Source organism: Cygnus atratus, chromosome 1 (genome assembly GCF_013377495.2).
Source record: "Cygnus atratus isolate AKBS03 ecotype Queensland, Australia chromosome 1, CAtr_DNAZoo_HiC_assembly, whole genome shotgun sequence".
Lineage (NCBI taxonomy): Eukaryota > Metazoa > Chordata > Aves > Anseriformes > Anatidae > Cygnus > Cygnus atratus.
Genome location: NC_066362.1, coordinates 59,942,756 through 59,966,577, shown reverse-complemented (window position 1 = coordinate 59,966,577; position 23,822 = coordinate 59,942,756). Strand labels below are relative to the sequence as shown.

Genomic DNA, 23,822 nt, shown 5'->3' with positions numbered 1-23,822 from the left:
GTCACAGCTCTGGTTTTGTGTGTCCGTAAAAATAAGAGTAAGCACTTATTGTGTTTTGTAGGTAAAGACTCAGTGACTGTTCAGTGTCACTGAGCTTTGTGGTGGCTTGACCAGCACGAGTGGAAAATAGAGGAAGCCAAAAAGAAGATGGTTGCTCCTTAAAAGGGCCTGGGTCTCTTGCTTTTCCCCTGAAAACTAGACCTGGCCCACCCCTCATGAATTTTTTGCTTTACCCTCCCAGGCTTCCCCTGTGATGGCAAGGGGACCCTGTGCTTGTCATCCAGAGAGAAGCTGAAGCATTGAAAAGCCTGTTTATGCCCGTGGTAATTCCCTGTAGGCAATAACGTCAGTGCTGGCCACTTGTCCCAGCCTGATCCTGGGCTAGTAATGAGTATTCGCAGCATGCGTTTCAGTGTCTGATTAAATCTTTCTGAAAGGCCATCTGTTTGAGGAGGATGTGGCATAGGTTTTAATACTTTTTATACCTAGTACTCAATACTGCTGTTTCATGACCTTAGACATAAAGTTTGTCCCCTGCTTAGTTAGAATCTCTCCTGATATTCCAGTCAGAAAATAATTGGATCAAAACTGTTGCAACCTGTTGGCTTCTTGTGTGTCTTTGGGGAAATGTTGCTAGGTATCGAGTTACTGAAGTTGCACATACCCGGTGAGACTTTGCTATGTCCATGGCTCCATTCCTTGTAGGAAGGAAGTAGAGCATCTCCAGCTGCCTTTCTACCCTAGCACGCAGGGCAGACTCTGATGTAGTCATGTATCTGTTGATACATGCCAAATCAGTAAGTAATCTGGCATGTTCTCATCTGTGCAAAATACCCAGCCTAAGCAGCGTTACATGTGTCTTTTAAGGTCATTTTCCTGTAGGCTTGGAAGCACTGTTCTCCTTTGCCATTTCTTCAGCATAAAGTAAAACTTTCTGACATATCTTTTCTCGCTTTCTTTTGTTTGCTTTCCTTCATGTTACCGTGTCAGTATTTGTCCCTTTGACTGAAAGGAAAAAATCCTCACCCTGAAATTGTGCCCATTCGCTTTCTTTTCTAACTCTGCTCTCTCTCGGTTCCTCCTCTCTTTTCTGTATTATTCTTTTGGTCTGTTCCTCCCAAGTTTCTCAGAAAACCCTGCTTTAGGTCACTGAAGCCCCTTCCTTTTTCATGTCTAATCTGTGATCTGGTCTTCATCCAGAGTGTGGGGTTTTCAAACAACAAACAAAGGGAATCTTGTCATAGAACAAAATCATCTGGAGATTAATTTCCTGCATAGCAGGGTGGTGACCTTTAATGCCAAGGTGGGATATAACCTCTAATCTTCATTTGCATACACCTTTTTTTTTTTCCTGAACCTTACTCTTGATCTAAACCTTCAGGGGATCTGTTGAAGCATTTCATGTATATGTTTTACTTTCCATTCAGAGCAATAGCTTGCTTGGGTATTTTGCCTCTATAAAGAGACTTTTTTTTGACATATGTAACTAGACAGAAGCATCTGAATTCTTAATTTAGAAAAAAAATCATAGATTTACTGACCTAACTGCAATAGCAGAGTTTTCCCTTTCTCTGTTGGTTTTATCATTTTCAATTTTGTTTCATGTTTTGTCTTTTCTTCTTTTATCTGTTATAGGTTCACCTTCCTTCCTCCCTGACTCACTCCCAGAACTGCAAGGGGAGTTGCAGCACTTGTGGTATTGCTGGCTTGATCTTGAAATGTTTCTCTGTTAGTCTGTCTGTGTCTCTATTTGCCTATGGTAACCTCTCAGCCCCATGCACTGTCTTCTTTTTGCAATACAGCATGACCTTTTCTGAAGCAGTTATGAAAAAGCTGTTCCATGATATTTCATTCTGGTTCAACCGTCTTGTCCATTTGTTGGTATGTTTTGATCTCCGGAGGCTTTTTCCCTTGATCTGTCTCAACTGTTGGTTTCTACTTTGCACTCCTTTGATATTTCTTCGTTTTCTCTTCTGTCTACTTACCTTACCAGATCCATACTCCTGCTATAAGAGACACTGACAGCCCATCTTGCCAACAGAAGAACCATTTATGGGGTCTGCATTTTGTTGCTAAGTGCATGAAGTTACTTTTTCTTTGAGCCTGGTGGCCACTTCAACACACAAAAGTAAACCTCAACTTTGTTCGCTGGGGCTCTTCTCTTGCCACCATGCCTGGGCTGCCCTGGGAGCTGCCTCTCTTTCCTCAGCCTGCTGGAGCCAGCAGAGATGAAGGCCTTTGATAAACCCCAGCCGCTCATGACTGTATCTGGATTTTGAGGGTAATTTAACATTTGAGTCCCTTATTATGGGAAATGACAGATTCTCTGTCGCTGGAAGCCTTAAAGAGAGGTTTTCTGGAACGTGCCCTCAGTGTCAGCTGGCTGCGAGGCAGGAATCTCTGCGTGGCATTCCTTGCTCTGACTTTTGCTAAAGAGCAGCCTGAATGATCGCAGCAATTCCTCTTCCTCTCCAAAAATCTTCCTACGAGATCCTGCACCACAAAAGTCAGTGGCAGCCTTGCCCTGACTTCGCATCCTTTGGCTGCTCAGGGCTTTCTTCACTTTCTTTGGAGTGACTACCCTTCGTTTTTTCCTCCTGCTGGGATAAGCAAGCTATATCTAAGAGAGAGAGAGATTAGAGGGGAGACGAGCATCTCCTTTCTCTCATCATTAGAAACGTACACTTTTTAATAATGTAATCTCAATTAAAAACATACCAATTAAAATGAGCTTTTTAGCAGGTCTCTTGGGAGAGGGAGCCATAATTCACATTAAAACATAAAGCTTCAGAAACAGGGAGAGCTAGGTGCACTGCAAGTGCCCAAATATTCAGTGATTTTAATTACAATGGAAACTTGATAAATTGCTTTGTGCCACAATCCATTATTAACAGCTTAATGAATATCACTGCTGCCTGCTTTAAACTGCTCCGTGGTGAAAAGCATTGTCAGTATTTCAGTTGCGAATTCTGATTCTCAGTGTGTTTGTAACTTGGCCCTTTAAAAAGAGGAGGAGGGTAAGGTCTGCATGCTTGGCTTTGGGTCAGGGTAAGTTCTGCTGGCTTGCAGCATCCTGAGGGAGAGAAAGCAGAAAAGATGGACCTTTTGTCTTTCACCAGTACTGGGACTGGCCTGGGCTTAAATCTGCTCTTTGCACAATTTAGAGCGATGCCACAGCTGCTGTGTGCTGCAACAAGGTCTGGGCACACAAAGGGCCCCTGTGCTAACTGAGGGGTCCCCAGAGCATGGGGCTAGCCTTGCATGCCCTGTTCTTCTGCTCAATACCTGTTAGGCTGGAGGACTCTTAGGGGTGTTTGCTAGCTAGTAAGGGGAAGCAATAGTGTCAGAGCCCGCGAGTTTGTTTTGGAGTAAGCAAAATGTGGATCGGTACAAATTTCCAATTTTGAGCTAGCAAAAAGCTGGTTTGAGGTATGGCATTTGGCAAGTTCTTTCAGAGCATTGAAATGTAAACAGTGGTTGTGTGCTGAGCTTTGAACAGGGCTAAAACATTTATTTTTTCACTTGACACAGTTGTTATTATGGTTGTAATTGTGTTAATGTTAGGATCTCTAAGATATGTATTTATATATATATATATTTACATGGATGTTTATACTAAACTGGTGCCTTTTCCCCATTTTTCAAAGCAACTTAATTTTTCAAGCATAAATGTTATTATTAGGAATGCTATTATTCTAAATGCTAACAGCAGGTATAGTGGGCTTATAGTTGTGCCCCATTGAAGTGTGGGGATTTAAGCTGTAGCGATTTAAAGTGTCATGGTCTGGCTTCTATGAGATTTATTATTTATTGTGGGTGTTCTGTTTTCACTTTTCACTTGTGTGGTCTGACCAGGGGGTCATGATCCCTAAACTGGGGTCACTGGCAGGTGTTTGACCAGATCTTTTTGAGATGTGAGATAGATCTCAGAACAGAAAAGACTGGGAACTGCTCTTCTGCTTGAGGGAAGTCACAGTTGAATATCTGGGATAAACATGGTTTGTCTGCATGTAATTAATGTTTCAGGTTTTGCTATTCTTATACTTGTTGTGTTTTTCTGGAAAACAACAAAAGCTTATTCACTTTCCCCATCTCAGAAATGGCAGTGTTACTCATAATGATATTAACTTGCACCCTGTGGCATTTTGCCAATTACAGAGAGCTCTCCTGGTTCATTATATCAATAATTACACATAGGGATTTTTTTTCCTTGTGAAAAATCTTTTATTGACAGAGGAGTAATGATGCCTGTAAGTTGCTTAAGTATTGCTCAGTCAGGAATCTGTAAGATATGGAAGATGTCCTCATATTTTCGGGGAAAAAGACGGCTGGTATTCTGGCATTCTGTTAATATTCATGTGTTTCTGAAGTTGTATTTTTTTTTTAGTGTGTGACTTTACGAAGTGTTCCAGACCACAGTGCTGCCTGCCTGTCATTTTTCATTTATCCCTGTACTGGCAGAGGACAAAGTGGCATGAAAATATATAAAATACCATCTAATTTTTCTTTTGTTCTTTCATTCATGCACACACGCTTCTTCTGTGTGTTTATCAGTGTGAGCAAAATGCCTATATTTGCAAGATAATGGATGTGTAAATATTAGAAAGTCAAACTGAAAACTCTCCGAAGGGAAGGAGAGCAGGGGAAGAATGCTTTCTGCTACTGAGGAGCCATCTATTGGATAAAGCTCATAACTGAACCGAGCATCCATGAAACCGCAGAGGATAACACAATTTATTATCGGTTACCAGGTAGCTGAAAATAATCCTTTCCTTCCCAATGCTGCTTTCACCCACTGCACCAGGAACCAGTACCCCTTTGTGCACAGAAGTGGAGATCCACATGTACAGGAGATTTATGTACTATCGGTAAGGCCAGTTTAATGTAGCCAAAGATCCGGTATAAATCTTACTGTAGAGTGCAGGTGTGATCATGAATGGATAAACCAGCAGTGGGACTACCCACCAGCAGTGAAGAGCAGTTGCTCAGAAAAAAACAATAGTAAAGGCCAGTGTTTTGTTGTTTTTTTTTGATTGTTAATAAAGACCATAAATAACATTGTGCTTTTTTCTAACAGCGTGTATTGTTTATATCAGTCTAACAGTTACAATTAGTTCAGTTAAAAAAAAAATGACTTTTTTTTGTTACCCAGAATTACTTAAGGCCTTCACAAAACTGAATAATGAGGTGTTCCTTCCCACAGAATGTATGCAATATGTATGTAATATGATGCAGAAAGGGAGGATCTCAAACAAATCATAGGAAGAGATGGGGGAAAACAGGAGGTGCACAATAAAGTCCCAGGACAGCCCCCAGACATCTTAATGGCCCTTTGAAGTGAGTGGTGGGACTTTGCAAGCATGGTGAAGAGAGCACGTGGGGCAGGAAGAACAAAGAAACAATAATGATATTTCTGTGCATAATCTCAAATATCAGGCAACTGCTAAAACCAGAACTGGTTATTAATCAGAAATTAAATTTAAGTAAATACAATTATAATCTGTGGGGGGGAAAAAAAAAAAAGACAGAGAGCTGCCTGCAACAGCAGCCTTTAGTCAGCAGTTTGAGTCAGTAGAGGGTCAAGCTGCTGGGTGTCAGGCACTTATCCTAAAACACTCCCTTCCTGCATCCTCCCTTCCTCCTGCAAATAGAGGAGGGGAGGAGTGTCAGATGGTTCACTAGGAGGCCAGATAAGCCCTGGGAGAGGATGTGTGCACAGTGTGCAGTGGAGTGGTCAGCTCTGGGCTGACTTGGAGTTAGTGCCAGTTCCACACACTGGTGTGCATGGGGGGGCCCTGGCCCAAGCTGTTCTCCTTCCTCAGTTACTTCTTCTCTTGCTCTATTTGCTCACCGTGTATTCTGATAACCTCACTCCTCCACCTCCAAGCAGCAAAACATTTGTGGGGCAGGAGAAGCTTAGCTACTGCACGTGCATATCCAATATTTACTGTTTGTACTGTGATAATGACAGGAGCTGTTACCAGAGTGTTGTTATACTGAATGTTTTGCAAATACAGAATAAGGAGGTTCCAGTCCAATGTCATTTGTGTCTTGCTCACCGTGATGCAGGCTGGGTGACACTCTCTTGCCATTGCATTTTGGGCTGTTTTCTGAGCTGTCCCCACATGTGCATGACACAGAGGGAACCATAGTGGTTACGCCGTTGTGCTGGGCACTGGACTGGGGCTGCCAACCAGCTGCCACAAAGTGCAGGGCACTCATTTGCCATAAAACTGAGTTTCAGGGAGAAATTTACTGTTTCTTGTAGACACCCAGCTCATTTTGCCCAGCCTGGTATTGAAAGGAAACCCCCCAATGTCACAGATGGCAGTCAGTTCATTAGGGGTGTTTTCTACTGTTTGTAAAAAGACCAGGCTGCAAGCAGTCTCTTGGTTTTATGCGGAACTACTGGAAGAATTTCCAGCTCTCCAGGCAAGCTATAGATTTCTCTGTGTGTCCACGTAATTAATGAAAGAATGAAATAGATATGTACCCTATTTTCTCTCTTCCGTGTTATTCACCACCACCCATATGTTATCAAAGTACGCCCAAAGTGACAGATTAATGAAAGGCTAAAAGTGTCATCTTCTCAGTAAGAACAGTTCCTGCTGTTTTCCTGTGTCTGTAGCTAAGCAGGAAAGACGTCAGATACTTTGCTCTGAATTACTTTGTGTGGCTTATTCATTCCTGGGCAGGTCCATGGTATAATACTGTTTTATACTGTCTCCACTGCCTGTTTCATTGGCTTCCTAAGGTTCCTCTGTGGGCTCCCCAGGTTGATCCCATGTACCATGACTGTTCATGGCTTTGCCAAGCCCCTGTGTTTGGGTATCACTTCCAGGAGGGAAGCCTCCAGGAGGGAATCATGGCTGAAAACGAGTCAGCAACAGAAGGTGGGGAGAGCAAAGACAATTAAAAAAAAAACAACAACCCAGAAATATATTATCTGGCTGATGTTTGAAATTGAGGTTATGTTTTAAAACTCTGCTATAACTCTAGGGTAGTGGGAAAAATGTGTGAGTGACTACATTCAGCGTCCTTAATTGTAATATCTCTTCATCCCTTCCCTCTTCAGCCAAGTCAGGCCTCTAGCTAGGATCTCAGGCAAGAGGTCCACATGTTTAAGATTAAAAATAGCCTCCTTCTACATGAGCCACAAAGACCTATGTTCAGCTTGTCTCAACTAGAAGTATTTCTTTGCTCTCTCTTCATTACCAATGAGAACTGAAATTCAGATTTACTTTCATCCCTGGATTACGTAGGAATACAGTGAGAAGGCGGCAGTTGTCTTTCAAGACGTAAGCCCGTTAGTGCCACTTCTGGCAACATAAGGAGAAAGTAGATGGGTCCCTGGCAAATTGTTCTTTATAAGAAATTCCCCACACTTTGCTTTCAGGTTAACTTAGGTTTGCCTGTGCCTCTGCAGATTAATAAAACTCTTAGTTTAACCTTGCTTTTTGGAGGTCAGAAGAGTCTGAATATCAGAATGAAGATGTAAACCAGCTGTGAAATTCTCTGTGTGCCCAAAACCCAAGTGAGGCTGCAGAGCCTCAAGCACCAGGTTTTGTTCCACTGCCTCAAAGCTCAGCTTGTATAATAGGAGCCAAAGAAGGTATTGTGATCTCTTTATACCAGAAAAGATGTTCCTACTTGTGCAAATTCCTCGAGGAAGAAAACAGCAGTACCTGAGCGCTCTTCTCCTTCACCTCGTGAATTGAGACACTACCAAGCGAAAATGGCTTTGTATTTTTCAGCAGTGTGATTTGTTGTTGTTGTTATCGGCATGCTTTGTTAGACCTACTGCAGTAACATATATATATGCAGGCACATATACCTACAAGTTGTGGGGCTCCAGACATTACAGGTACAGCTGGGTGCCATCTCATGATCTGCAATGTATGCAGCGACTCACTGGAGGAAACCTCTCTCGATGAAAACAGTTCAGTGCCTGGGGAGGCTGTGGGAATCTGGAGCTTGGCTGAGTTTTTAAAAACAGGTTAGACAAACAGCTGTCAGGGCTGGTTTGGCTGATCCTGCCTTGTGGTGAGGGGATGGAGTAGATAAGTTGCTGAATTCCTTCCAGGCCTCTTTCCCTGATGCGATGGTGCTTTCTGCCTTAAACTCTTTGAGTCCGTAAATCTGTTTTCATCCTAGGTCTTAAAGGAGTTTCTGAGATCATCATTAGCTTTTCCTCATGGGGTTTTATAAGATTTGATGTGCATTGTACCGATTTTACAGATGGAGAAGTTATAACTGTATTTTAAAAGCAAAAAGGGGAGTGCAGCTCTAAGCATCCTGGTTTCTCTGGTGGTCAGTGCCTTAACCACTAATTCATACTGGCCACTCTGTAGATTCATTAGCCAACTCAGCCAATAAAATCTGTGTTATACTTGGACTTATACTTGCTCTTGGTCCCATGCAGGAGACATGTTTTACACTTTCCATGCTGAGGTGCTTTCGACAGTTTGCTGACACACCTGCCCCTTCTGGGGCCTGCTCAGCATTTCAGAGAGCATTTCTGTGATATTGTTGGAGGGACATTTCTTTTTTCTTTCAAGTAGAAAGCAAAGGCATTGGTGTGGCTTCTGACATCAAATAGGGTGTCATTCAGTACTCATAGTGCTCTCTTACTGCAGTAAACTACAGCCAGAAACTCCCATAGGGGTTTAGAAATGGTAATGTATAAAAATATCAGAACAAGCCCAAACTTAACAAAACCTTCCAAGTCTGGGGTTTCACTACAAATGTTAAGATCAGTCCAGGCTGCTAAAGGTTGCTCCACTTTCCAAGTGGCACTCAGTGAGTATTTTTTTTTGCTTTAAATTTATGCAGGTTTTTAATGTAAGTTATAGTGCTTTGTAAGACATGCCTGCCCTCAGACACTCAGCTCATTTACAATAAAAACATTGCAGTGGTTCCGCCAGCTGATGTTAACAAATGCAAACAAAACAGGTTTTTTCTGCCAGACTGAAAACCTCCCAGCCACTCTCAAACAAGGGCAGGACCCTGCAGTTCATCAGTCTCCGGATCCTTCCAGGGCTGAGCATCATCCACAGGAGCATGATGCCCTCAGTCTTCAGGCACACAAATTTGAGGGCTGTCAGCTCTGGCCTCCCAGTTAATTCCAGCTTCTGGGTTCAAGCCCAAGGCAAAAGGAAGCGCTCTCAGAAAGGTTTTGGGGCATAATATATTTGCAGAGAGATTGGCTTTTTTCATGATTTCATTGAGAAACCAAATGAAACCTGCTAGTGAAGTTGAGTGTGACCCTTTCAAAGCAGTTTGGCAAAATGATAGTTTTAGTGGGAATGCATTTTGTGTTTCAGTTTCAAGAGGATCTGGGTAGCTTCTGCAGTACTTTACTGATAACTTCAGGGTGACACCAGGGTTCTTACCTAAAAAGATCTTTGTCAAATCAAACTTATAAAAAGTGACCTAGAAATAAACTAATATAGCAGTGTTTTTATGAGTTTGTAGAAAGCTAAAATAGTATTTCAGAGAGATGTGAGTTTTATACCAGTCAGATAGGGATTCTGAAGCTTAGCTCCTGCTTTTCTGAGCTGCCATCAGAGCATTTCAGAAAGGCTAGGAGGGTCTGCATAGCTTACTGTGTGTGGTATTGTATTAACAGCATTACATTTGTATGACTTTTGCACCACAGCGAGTGCTTTACAGAATACTAATCAATCACGTCTTCTAATTTGATTTCTTACTTCATCTTTAACTTGCTTTTCATAGTTCTGGGCTCAAGATGGGAAACTGAACTATGAGAGTGGTACAAAATTTAACTATAGTTTGCAGAAAATCCAAGTTAAATTACAGTGTTAGGAACAAAAACTCCAACTGATATACATTTACTAGTTTTCCTTAAGTAATTTTTCATTTCACCTTGCATAGGAGTCACATGCCTCAATTTCTCTGTTGAAAACATAACCCAAGGGTCCCCTGGATCCCCAAATCAGCAGTGAACTTACCAAAAGGTTGGCCAGTATGTCAATCTTTGATATGAAAATGTGGTTCCCTGTTTAGGATGGGAAGAGCTGGAGACATCCCCTTCCCCCCAAGACCCATGTCTCCTGTGAGAAGAGTCACGAGAGTGATACCTCTCTCTTCTTTTGACAGCTGCAAAACTTAAAAGCAGTGACTTAAGGAGGGGTGATAGATACTGCCTGACCGGCCTTCCCCAGTATAGCACAAATCTATTCTTCCAGTATGTAGTGTATAGCTCGTTACGGTTCTGTGCAGAATGATTTCTCTGCATGGCCAGGTGATGCTTAAGGAGACTAATGAGAGAAATGATACAGCCCAGAACACTGGTGTCAGGAAATATATTGCAAGGTGTCTATCTCAGGGAAGCTGAAAGCAGGGCTTGTCTTATTATATATTTCAAAGGGGAAGTCTGTGTCACCACCAAGTTAGACGTGTACCCTGTCCCATATTGCACTGAAATTACAATTTTTCTAATAGTATCTTTCCATTCGATTTTCATTTGCTTAATGATAAACTCTGTGTTGTACCAGAGCAAAACAAGAGTCTGTCTCACTGACACACCATTCTTTTGAAGCAGAAACTTTTTTTCTAATGCCATTGTAATGTAACTATGCAAGTGTCAGAGGACAGGATAGGGCCTATTATGGGCTTTTGCTTTTTGTAAGGAAAATCAAACAAATGTCCCTGATGGAAAAAGGAAGCCAGCAGCCATATGTGATGACCAGAGAATGTTTTTGTGCAGTGACACTGTCAGTACCTGGTTTGTTGTCAAACTGAACTGGCTTTTTTATTTTTTATTTTTTTTATTGCTGTCAACCTGAGTAGAGAAAAAAAACGTGAATTTTCATGAGATACCTTTTTCTCGTTTCCAGCACTTAACAATCCAATTATATTTGGTTTTATGCTAGTGTTTGCCTCTATTGCCATTGTTAGGTTTTTGAGTCAGAGTGATTTTTCTATCCTGATGGTGCGGAAGAAAAATATGTTTCATTATGACTGGTTATAACCCTGGAAATCTTTTCTCTCACTTGGGTTGATGACTATTTTTTATGTTGCATTCTATACTGATGCCTAAAGTGAAGTAGAATGAACCATAAGGAAGAGAATCTTTGCTAAAATATAGCTCCTTGAACGGTGTAGAATTATCTTGAACAAAGCTTGTATCTTTCCAATTTTATGCTTTTTTCCTCCCACTATTGCTCAAGTAGTTTTTACAAATGAATGTGTTTTTTGTAAGGATTGTTTATGAAACCATTGTTCTTAGCAACCTGTGCTCACCTGTGAACAAATTGCATAGCACCGATAAGGTAGCTAGTGGTTTCTAGACTGGGTGACCTTACAAGCAGATTCTGTAACAAGACAAGCTTTTAAATTCCTAACCAAATATATTATGTGAGTAATAAAAAGAGCTCCTCAAAATGGCCACAGAGGCGTTTCGGAGCACATTCTTGGGAATATTCACTTATGCTAGCATTCATTAAGTTTGCTTTCAGCAAAAATTCTCATGAATGAAATTTCATTCACTTGTCATTATGATTATGACTGTACTATCATGGCAATAACCAGATGCTCTGTATAGGACTGGGACCTGATTTTGTCTAAGGCTGGAGAAACATCTTCAAGGGTCTCCAGAGAATGTATTGTCTAAATGTAAGACCAGTCTCAGCTTACAGTTCATGACTGGGGACTGCAAATCCTTGGAGAGCAATGGATTTTTTTACAAGAAAATTCACACTTAGAGAAGGATGAATGCAGACCTACTCCAAATGTTATGCCATCTGAAGAATATTATATTGCAGGGGTACAACTCCAATGAATATAGATGTAATTAGACTGTTAAAAAGGTAGTTTAGGTGATGACGACTAGTTGTATGAATAAAAGGGAATATCTCTACAGATGCAGTTCATTACTATACTAGACTATTTTGTCCACACACTGATGAACACACCAAATATACGTACCAGAAAGCCCCCTGAAATGTTGGCCATGCCTAGGAGCTGGACTGTCTGTCGTATGGTTTGTGGATTCCTAGCTTGTTAATAAAGCCCCTCCTTGAAACGTTGCATGAAATTTTTAGCTGTGCATAGCAGAAGTATGCATGGAATCTTGTATCCTCCAGTCTAAAGGAACATACGTGAGTAGTGGCATGCTATCACTGGAGCAAAGTGGCCAGTTTGAATCTGGAAACTGTGCCTAAGTCTAGGCACAAGGATTTATTTTCAGAGCTGTAGCTTGTTCACAGAGCTCAATGGATATAATGCTGCTTTGTGTGCCTTCACTTCTTGGGAGGAAAAGCACGTATCCTGTGCCTTGAAGGTAATGCCATTTGTCCAATTTGTAGAGTCCTTCAGCATGTGATGACTAGCACTGGTTACTATCTGGATTATTAACTCTTAGGTGTAGCATGGTACAATGTGCACTGTGGACATGGGTACAAGGTACATACTGTACACATGCAAAATGAAAAGTTCCTGTGGAGAGGAGGGAGGGAGCAGTTACAGGCACAATGTATTAATTCCTTGTATTACTCAGACCCCAAAATAACCAAGTCCGAACAGTTTGTTGGCAGCAGAGAAAAGCACAAGACTAAATATTTCTCCTCTTTTGGTGTCTCACTGCTCTTTTCCCACATCATGTTGAAAAAAAAATCTGATTTAAGTCCTCTGACATTTGTAATTAATTACTCCTTCCTTACTTTTATCTTGTTTGCCTGTCCTTTACTCTGGCTTTCCCATTTCTTCTTCATCTCTCATCAGATCCAAGAAATCATTGAAATGATTCCTTTTTAATAGATAAATAGCTTTACAGCATTTTTCTTTTTCTTTTGAAGAAAGACTTAGCCCTTTCTTTTGTCCATCCCAGTGCACAAGTTGTCATGTTCTGGCACTGCAGTCACTTCTAAGTCCTTGAGCTATCATGTATTCTGTTGGTATTTGAGGAATTGAAAATCAATCACATAGTCTTATGGCTTAGGTTCAGCACAATTCTATTATGCCCACTCCCAAAAGTCAATTCAAACCTTTTGGGTTATATTTCAAAGCCTAATCAAGCTTGCTGTCCAGGCTGGTTTGGAGTCAACTCGTTCTTATCCATAGGTCTGTTTATTAGAGTTTTTCTGTCAGAAACTAGTGCAAAAGAAAACAGTTTTCATAACAGTAGAATCATTCAGTGGACATTCTGCAAAGAGAAGTCACCCAAACAGGTTTTTGTAGTAGAGGAATGCTTACTGTTGTAAAGCATTTCTGCAAATACTTAAAGAAAATTAAAAAAAAAAAAAAAGCTGCGTTGATGTGTATTGATACAAGAATATTTACATCTGTACTTTCTCATTAAAAGCACTGTTTATTGAGATCAGTTTGTAGTCCTGTCTTATGAAATTGGTACATAAATTATTGTAGATGCAAACATAAACCTAGGTGACCTTTCAGACTTTGGACCATGTGAACAAATGGGTATGGTGCCTCCAAACAAATGGGCCAAAAAGGTGATGGCATTTCCAGGGGGTTTATAGAAGTCTCTTTTTTCAATGAAAGGTTGGTGGCCATTCTGTGGGAGCTGAGCAGGCAGTATAAACAAAAACAAGAGCAAACAGCTCTTTCCTTCCACCCCACATGGGAAAAGGCACCACTCTGTTTCTCATTCTCTGTGCTTCTTCTCATTCTGTATTCTGCAGAGACGCAGAGATTTTCTCCAGTGGATGCTCGACTCCCGCAACTCAGCTGACTCCTTGGCAGCTGGATGTTTTGATATGATCAGTCCAGCCACCACTTCCAGCCAGAATGAGGTGCCTCCTGCTGGCAAGACCCCATCTGAAAAGGTTCAGAAGACATTAACGGAGGATGAGATAGCAGGCCAAGCTTTTCTCTTCCTGATTGCTGGGTACGAGACTACCACTAGCACCCTGTCCTTTGCCACGTACTTGCTAGCCACCAACCCAGAGTGCCAGGAGAAGGTGCTTCAGGAGATAGATGAATTCTCAGCAAAGCACGTGAGTACAATGCACTGGTGTGGACGGAGCAAGGCAATGTGGATATCATGCCAGTACGGCACCTGAATGACCCCTGTTTGCCTCGTTTGTATACACATCTTTTATTAACATATTATCAACATTTTGCATGTCATTACCTTAGTTTTCCTCATTTTTAAGTGAAGGAAAGAGAGGGGAAAGTTGTCTTCTCAAGAGTTGGGCTATGTGTTGCTTTGAAAAGAATAGCATTCCACCTTTGCTGATGGTATGTCTTCTGGTTTTCTGTCAGACTGGCTTATGAGAGAGAGTACCTATGTAAAATAGAGATTTTTTTTTCAGGTAAAAATTCAAAATTGTTCTATATTAGGGGGTTCTTTTTGTGCTTTTACTTATTTATTATTGTGAAACTGTTAAATGATGTCACTAGAGCATCTGAAGAGATGACTTGGGAACTTTGTGTCACGATGGAAGTTTAACCTTTACAAAACATTTTACTATGTTGAAATAAACCAGCTGTGGGTGGATTCTAAAACTATACATTTTTATATTTTCCTGTTTTCCAGATACTTTTGTTCCTTTTGTGGTAAATTTTATTTATTGATCTTTGTAAGGACACAAAAAGAGTTACTATTAATCATAAACTTCAATGTCTTGCTTTAAATATTCATATTTTATCTTTTCCTTTAGCAGCAGAATATGCGTACACTTTTAAAAAAATCACAAATATCTAATTATCTTATACTGGCTTTGAATGGTTTCCCCTTCTCTTTCTGTATTTATCAAGGATGTTCATATTTTCTGTAGTCCTGTTTTCCAGTATTTTGTGCATTTAGTGGACAATGTTGCAGCCATTCTTCTGCCCTACACTCTCTGCACAGGTTGTTAGTTAAGAGAATTCAGACTGATTGGCTTTACCATCTTTTTGGTGAACTCTTTTATAATGGATTAAGAACAAGGATGAGTGCCTTGCAGGATTTTAGCTACTGGATTTGCATACAGAAACCCTTAACGATACAGTTTTGGGAGTTTCATATTTTCCATGCATTCCATGCACTGCACTGTACTTACAGAAATAGAAAAGTGTTGCATGATTATCTGTTTGGTTGGTAATACAAAGTAAGTTCTTGATTATGCAAGAGCATGCCCATTCAAAAGCTACTGTTTCCCTCCTTTTGCTTGGGTAAGCATAGAAGCCAGGATTTGTGTACACAGAAAACATGTTTTGTCTTGCATGAAGATGTTCTGAAAGTGGTGGTTCTCCATCAAAGATTCCTTTTGCTCTGAGGATGCAGATATTCAACAGCAGAGAGGTTACTACTGAATGATCTATCCATAGAGCTTTTCCCCACTGCATGCTTGATATATCTCTGGTAGGAGTTAATACAATGAAACCATTGATGTGCTATGTTCTAACTTACAAGACTTGGTTTATATTCTTAGATTATTAGCTCTACAACACTCAACCTGAAGTATATTTACTTGTTTCATTCAAATACAGACCTAATTATGCCCTCATGTCCAGTTCAGTTGACTTCCTTTAGGCTTGCAAAGCTGTGAAGGTGCAACCTGGCCTGAGGTAAATGCAGTTTACTGGTTAATGCTGATGGTAGAATTGCACATGGAAATTCCTGTTATGTAGCCCCAAGAACAATATGTTTTATCTCTTCTCCAATTCTTGAAAACTGTCAGCTGAAGAAACTAAAGTGAAACTGCTGGGAGAGATGTCTAAATATGATAGGTACATGATGTCCTTCCTATGCGTGGTCCGTAGATGAGTAGAAGAATTAGTATACTTTTCCACGTAAGTGCATGGAAAGCTGACGAGCTATATTTGCCCTGCAAGCTGTCATTAACTGACTATTTGCAGACATTTTGTATAAGGAGACCATCTACATGGCTACATCTGCGTTAACAAGTAGTGTGCTCTCGTAGACCCAGATTCAGTCAGGCACAGCTGGCAGCAAGGACTATTGGGTGCACACTGTACACATCTCAGGAGAGTTTATTTTGGGTTAGTTCTGGTTTGTCCTGTGTACCAAAAGCCCTTTAACTGTTGGAATGATCCTGTGGTTTAGCCGTCATTAAAGGAACCCTGGCTGTGCCCTTGGAGACTGCAGTGAGAACCAGTGCAAGAGACTTGCTTGTATTTGTGCTCCTGATCCAAGCTGGAACACTAACCTGTCCCTACATTGCATGTGGTCCATCCGAGCTGTCACTCATTGTTATTAGTATTTCAATAATAATCCAATTCAAATGGGTAACACTTGACTCTCTCGATTTTCTGACAGAAATGTTTGGCTAATAATTTCAGCTTTGCAGCATCTAGGAGACATTGTGGAGCTACGAATAATTGTGACAGAGAAGTTAAAACTTGATGTAGAGAGATGGCACTCAAATGAGTGATTTTTTTTTCCGGTCTGCACTGCACCACAGTCTCATCCCAAACCATGCTGTTCCATGCCATGTATTGATTGGAAGCAGTTTTAAATCACTTCCCCGTACTTTCCTAATTTTCAGATTTAGCTGAGAATGTATGTGGCTGTATGGCCAAGGAGAAGAGGGAGAGAAGGATAAATATTCATGTGCTGTCTTTTATACCAGGAAATTCATGATTCTAATCTATGTAGCCCCTTTCTTCAAAATATTTCTTTTTATAAACAGTTTATGATTTGAGGGGGGACAATGCACTGTTCAAGAAGCCTATTCCAGAATAAAGAAAAGGCAGCAGCTCAGTCCCCTCAGTGACTGTAATTAACTACATTTAGCCCAGAAAAGAAGATCTATGCGGACAGTCTGCAAGTTACGGGAGCAGAAGCTATTTTAAAACAGGGAATATATAGATGCTACGTTCATTTGTCATGCAAGGGAGAGGGAGGGAGGGGGAATAGCAGCTACAGGCTCACAGTTCGTTATCAAGTCAGTTGCTAAGAAATTTGATTAGGTTGTAGTCTCTGCTCAGCACATCAGCTTTGCTCTTATCAAAGTGCTTTGCAATTTTCCAAAAGGGTTTTAGAAGGCCAAAACATGGAGAATGGTACAGCCAAGTTGTTTTGACAGGTGACGGAAGACTGCTTTGATTTGCAGATATGCAAGTGTTAAACACAGTACCCTCTCCATCCAAATTTATACTCAGGTAATTATAACGACTAAATGCTCTCCACCATGTGCCCCTTCCTTCCTCCAGCCATTTCAGTTGCCACATGCAGCATGTTTTATTGCCCTAATTTGTGGTTGTAGAGCTGCGGTCTGATTTTACAGCAGCTGCTGCGTGTCGTCCTGGAGATGGCTGTACTTTGGTGGTAGACAGAGTGATTTATGTGTAGATAGATCTAGTTTATACGCTAATTTACTAAAGTTTATAAAGACATGTGGGAGCCATCTGAGTAAAGGTGCTATAAATGACAGGCTCAGTTCCAGTTTTTCTGACACACCAGCCAAAAACTTAAAGCATGGTGACTCTGCCACAGCCTGAAGAAGAGCAAGGTCAGCACATCTGGGCATATGCAGTTGTTTGGTGGCTCTGGGTTTCATGCTTGAGGATACCCCTGAGTTTGCTCTGATCTTCATCTGTCTTGCTTGCCTAGTGGTTACCTTAGCAGAGCAGGGCAGCATGAGCAGGAAGGAGAAAGCTGATGCCCTGCTGTGTTGGACCCCTGTGCTAGCATGGTTCAAGCTGCTGCAGTGTGGAGCAGGAGCAGTAGGCTGGGTGCTGGAAGCAGGCTGGCCCCAATGCTGTGCTGGGAGCTGGGAGCCTGGTGGAGAGGCAGGTCCAACTGGCCATATCGTACCGATCTCCTGTGTCCTGCCACAGGAGATTTAATAAAATTATAATATAATAAATATTTTATTTTATTTTATTTTACCTCCAAACCTTCCTCATCCATTTGTTAGAAGGTGTTTTTAGGTCTTTTCTTGGCTGATGATGTCTCTTTCCCTGGAAATGAGGAGAGGCACCTGGCCCGTTTCAGAGTCTGTGGACCAGGGAGAAACCTCTACTTTCAGTTATTGTAGAGGCCAGTAAACACATGGTATTACCCTCCACACCCCAACCTGGATCTTTGGGGTGTAGGGAGGGACAGCGCAGTGCTTTTCACCATCTCTGTGGAAGGACAGACACAAAGCACTGTGTGACTGCTGTTACCACGCACCACATCTTCCCTTGGAGGTGATGTAACAGGCACAGTCTTGGAGGGCTCACAAGTACCTGGAACATGTTGCTGGTATGGGAAGTGATTAGTTATTCTTGCAGTCATGTCAAGGTGTGTGTGGAGGCAGCGTGTTTCGGGTGCTGTGCACTGATTTAGGAGATCAGGAGCCTTGCTACTAACTTCTTATTGAGCCATCTGTTGGGCTGTTTGTTTCAACTCTATCTGTACAAGGGGCACAGTGTTTCTAAACACCGGTGAAAAGTACTGAGGAGAGGTAGAGATTCTTGTTTAAAGTGTGTATTATTAAATATCTAGCTTTCCATATAGCTCTTTCCATATATATTAAAACTGGTTCTGATTAGTATGTGATTATTTTAGCAGTAGTAATTTCTATTTGTTAGTCCCAGTGTCTGCTCCAATTGCATTGGGAAAGATGAGTTTAAGCATAATTTCTCTGACAAATAGACTGAAATTAAAATCATAGCAACTGACATGACTTGGTCCTCTTCCTGAATCCTTTAGGGGTGTAGTACGTGCCCCGTGAAAGGACATCCACTGAAGATAAGATGGAAGTATTTGCTGCAAGCTTGTTGCTGAGTGTGCATCTTGCTTTGATACTGTGAAGGTAAAGACTGAATAAAGAAGATGAAAAGAGAGTTAAATATGAGCCAGTGGGGGCAAGACACCTACACGTGTATTTGCATGAAAGAATGTGACTTTCTGCAGAGACCAGAGGTTTGGTTCCAGGACAGCAGAGAGTTGCAATACATGTTTGGTATTCATGCAGGTACGATGGTATACGTGAGTTGAGAAGCTGGCATTTAGTTTGTATATACCAATAAAAGAAGACGGAAAAACAAACAAACTGGTTGCTATTTCAAGGACCAGATTATTTTATAGGGTTTGTGGCTGACCATTCCAGAACTGTTAGTGGCCATATGATTGTGAAAGAGATGTTTTTATCCACATTAACCAGGTGTGAAGGAATACACCCGTGGTCTTCACCCTCTCCGTTTCAGTCAAAAAGGATCCCTGTGCGAGCTGTTAAAGAGCCCTTCAGAAGGCATGTACTTCACAAACAGGCTTTGCACTTGTGGCTGATTATTTGGTTGTAAAAACAAGCTGCTTTTTACTTATTTTGGTGTATGTGTGCTTAGCAAAAGCACAGCGAGCTTGCAGCAGACATTCCTTTTGGACGGATGGACGCTTCCTTCTGAGCCCCACTGCATCCTGGGCTGCTCTGCCTGCTCACAGTCTTGCACATGGGAGAGAAAAATTGCTTCAGCTTCCATGTTGGGGATTCCCTTTAAATGAGGTCTCTTTCCCACCTCTTTTCCCATTTTAGCATTTTAATGTCTCCATTCCTCCCTCTTTCCTCCCTTTTCTCAAGCCTGAGTCATTCACAATTTTAAATTAGTACCTTTTTTTTTCTGGCTTTACGGGACTACACAATTTTAGAAAGAACAAGTAATGGCACAAAATAACTGCAAAAACATAAGTGATCAAGTTAACTTCTCATAAGAAGTTATTTGTTGCCCTTGGGTGAAATGTGGTAAGTGGCTGTGTATGTGCTCCTAATCTGTTGCAAAGTAAACAGATCAGGTTAAACCACCAAAATGAGGTCATTATTTTCTTGAGGAAGAGAAAGCAAGAAAAGTTTGAGGAAGGCAAAAGAGATGTAAGAATGAAGTTCTGTGCCTCCGTGTAATGAAGAAATGCATACTTGACAGTGCCAGGCGTAGACAAATCTGAATTTTTATCTCGGATTCAGAAATAATTTAACTGCTCGTTCTCAGTAAGAGACAGCTGTGTCTTGCGTTGGCTTATGAGAAGACCTGGTGCTTATGAGTTTTGTTTGTTAGGTCATACCTACACAAACCTTTAGGTATTACCTAAAGCACCATGTGAAACGGTTGTGTTAAAGGCTTAGTGCTGGTTACAGACCCTTGCTCAAATATGTGAGAAATATTTTGCTGCACCAATATGCAAGGCTGCAGTGGCTCTGCGCTAGTCAGGAGAGCTCCAGAGAGGCTCAGGGGGAACAGACTCGCTCCTCCTTGCTGCTAATGCCCAGGAATACCTTCAGCTGCCCCAGCAAAGGCGAAGGGGCGAGCAGGAGTCAGGAGGAGTAAAAAAGAAAATAACTGTAAATAAATGAAAGGGCAACTATTAAGGTAAAATGTTAATTGAAGACTACAAGACCAGCAGGGTTTTCCCCTCTATTTTTAAAATGCTGTGTGCAGCTCTTACTTATGAATTATACAAGAGCTGCAGAGATCCCATCTTGGGTTAGAGGGCACTGCCATGGACTTTCCTTTGAGCTTTCTTGAGTCTCAAAGAACAGAGAAGCATGGCAGGCCCCTGCCTTTGCTGTGCCATGACTTTAGGACAAGCAGTGTGAGGAGGAGTTGCTGCACACCTTGTCATGTCAGGCATTTATAGAGGATTGTAAAAACTCCAGAACACTGTTGCACATGTGATAGGAAGAGGGACAAAGACAAGCAGAACAGGAATATGCCCAGTCTACGGATAAGGGTAGGAATGCATGGTTTGTTCAAAGTCCGTATCAGAGCCATAGATTTAACTGATCATTGAAGTTGGGGCCCTAGCAGGTTTTCCTTACAATCTCTGGTAACCGTTGATTCATGAGACTTAGAAACATCAGTGTGTGGAGGAATGAAGAGCAGAATAAGTCCCAATATGACTACTCCATCCAGTTTCCTATTAACACTAGTGTAGCTATTCAGCGCTGGAGTGACTTATACCAATGTTTTCACCACTGGCAAGAGTCCATAATTTTTAAGAACACTTCAAAGTCCTGAGATACTCTCTCACTATTTAAATGAAGACTTGGAGGTTCTTCTTTAATGGAAAGAAATATTCCTATTCTCTTAAATATTTGCTTTTCTATTGCTCTATGACACAGGAATATTTTCAATATGTCTAATTGAAAATGTCGACTGGACTATATTTAAATTGCATTTCCTGCTTGTCAATAATATTGAATGATGCCAGCCCACAGCCATCACAATCCATTGTTTCATTTATGAAAAGGTACAGCTTAATTCCATTATAACTGCTGTGTGTGGTCAGTTGTGACTGGACTGGGTTGAACTGGATTGATACATAAGCCCCTCCTCTGTGATTTACAGCTATAAACTGTGCTGTAATTTATCAAATGGACTGGGTGTGGGCAGTGGCTCATCTGGGGTAACTTGGCTCATCATCATTGACTTGAGTGCAGTCACACTATCTTACTCTGGTTTATGATTCTCTTCATCACATCGAGGAGCTCCTTCACTGATCTCCCTGCAGTCTAACAGATATGTCACACTGTAAAGGAGAGTGTGCATTTTCAGAATTTTCCCTTCCCATAAAATGCCCAGAGAGCAGTGAGAGGTAGCACCATTTTCATGGTGTCACTGTGCCTGATTGAGTACTTTATATTTTTAAGCTGTTTATGCAAAGAATCTCCTTGGTAGCACAGACTGCTTTCTCTGAGCATTAGTGAAAATGAGAGGTGAAAGTCAGAGAGATGGCACTGTCAGGGAATTACCCACAATTTGCATGAATTTGGTGCCTTTCATGCAGTGTCTCAAGGCACTGTGCTCTCAGAAGCTGGCAACTACAGAGACTAAGCTTCACTAAGCAAATATTGCTGACGGTGGAGGCTTGCATTTATCAAGGGAGCCTGAATTGTAAGTAGTTTGCGAAAAAAATTCCACAGAAGAGAGTCACTGTTACACATGCATACACATATACACACACAAAACATACAGAAACAGTAAGCACAAGCAATGTTTTATCATGTTGCTGTTTATTCTGTTCCAGGAAATGACCCTCTTTAATTTCTTTATTTGTGTAAGGAAATGTTGCAGGGCCTCACAGCCTTCACAAGTGTCAGCTGTCAGCAATCAGTTTTGTTGTTAACAAAAAAAAACATGCTTTCAAAAGTGTAGGGACTGAATGCTGTTGGGTTATATTGCTGCAGTTCTTCACACAATTGCTTGATGTCTGAAATCAGTTAATTAATCAGTCAAGCTCACCTCTTGGACACCCACTTTGACACAAGCTTGCTCCCAGACTCAAATGCTGAGGGGAAGCACCCAGGGAGAAAGCTCAGGCTCAGTGTGCCCTCTGTGCAATCCTTAGCAGGTATTGCTTTGCATGGGTTGCCATCTGTCCCAGGTACCTTCACAGTGCCTGCCAGAGAAGTTGTCCTGGGAGCCTTCCTGGACCCCGTTGCCACTCCTGCTGTGGTTTGTAGGCACCACCATTGTCCTTTGGCAGAATTCTGGGCAAACAGGAGCGTGTCCAGCCAGCAGACACGTGAGGGCATTTATTTTTGCTATGCGTTAGTAGTTCTCACGTGGTAGCTACAGATCTCTGCTCTCCACAGGTACCTCTTTAAAAGATAAGTACCTCCTCAAGATTCAGGTTATTTATAATATGGAAAGAGTTGAGCCAGTCAGCTGGTAAGTTTGGGTGTGTTTTAGAAATGCTTTGGCTTTGCTTTCTTGAAAAGTCTACTCTTAGCTTATAAGAACAAAGCCAGTGTTTTAAACCCCAGTGGTATCTTGGCATTGTCCTTCCTTGACTTTTCCAAGAACCCTACTGAAAAGACAACCTGGGTATGAAAAAATAAATAAATAAATTTATTTTCTGGGGAAATCCTTCTGACAGCTGAGAACTGGTGATTCTATATGGCCAGGAATTAGGTGCTGTCGAGACTATTAATGTGCCCATATTTCAAGGAATTTTATTTATTTTTTGATATTATAGGATTCTTTTCCTCCTCTCCTCAACAAACTAATACATATATATATATATTTTCCATTTGTTCAGTTCAAGCTTATCAGTCTCTTGCCCATGAAGTCTAATTTATCTTTTGCTTGCAATGTCACATGTTGCTCAGTAACTCTACCTTATTGCTATTCTTGAGCAGAACTGAGTCTCAGGTAATGTATGCTAGACAGATACTCATTTTCACCCCTGAATTTTCCTGGTATTTTGCCATTCTCATAATAATTGACCCACTATCTTTGCTGCAGGGTTCATGTTAAGGAATAATTTTTTTTAGTGACATGGGACATTTAATGGTGAACATCTTAATAATGCAGTACTTTGAATGCGATTAAACAGATTTTAAAGAACAAGTAAAGAGAAGGATGCATCTTCCCCATTTCTGTTTCCCCCCTCCTCCCTATCTGAGGCTTTTTTGGAGGAAAGAGCGTATTTGGTTTTAATCTAAGGAAAAATATGACTGCTGAGTAAGAAACTGGTTACAGTTTTCTTCAAATTTGTATCCCAGCTGCTCCCGAATACCACTGTGGGCATTATATAGCAATCATCGTGCTGCCCACAGGGACAGAGAAAGCCATATTCACGCCAACATCAGTGTTTAATCAGTGCTAACTACCATTATCAGTATTGTCTTTTTAGCTGCAGGTAGGTAACATTATTTGCAGAGTAGAGCGTAGTTCCGGGTAGAATTAGTAGATCAAATTTCGCACTGGGCAGTTGAGCCTTGCAGAAGTGAATAAGGAGATAAGCCCAAAGCATAGTTAATAGCATCCCTGCCATGTCTTTGAGACAGACATACTCTTATCAGTCTTGCCAGAGGGGGTATGTGTGGCAGAAAGAGAGGTGTACACTGTGTGACTTCTCAGGAATGGGGATGCCCTTCATAGGTGCAGTTGCTTGATCTTTTGATGGCAGT

At 41.3% G+C, this 23,822-nt stretch overlaps 1 protein-coding gene across 1 annotated transcript in view; it reads left to right on the top strand.

The window, feature by feature from the left end:
• TBXAS1 (thromboxane A synthase 1) overlaps window positions 1-23,822 on the top strand; it is a 178,430-nt gene that overhangs the window by 98,182 nt on the left and 56,426 nt on the right. Inside the window, exon 9 of the mRNA XM_050709650.1 lies at window positions 13,662-13,976. Coding sequence (XP_050565607.1) covers window positions 13,662-13,976 — 315 coding nt within the window. The remainder of the gene's footprint in view (window positions 1-13,661; window positions 13,977-23,822) is intronic.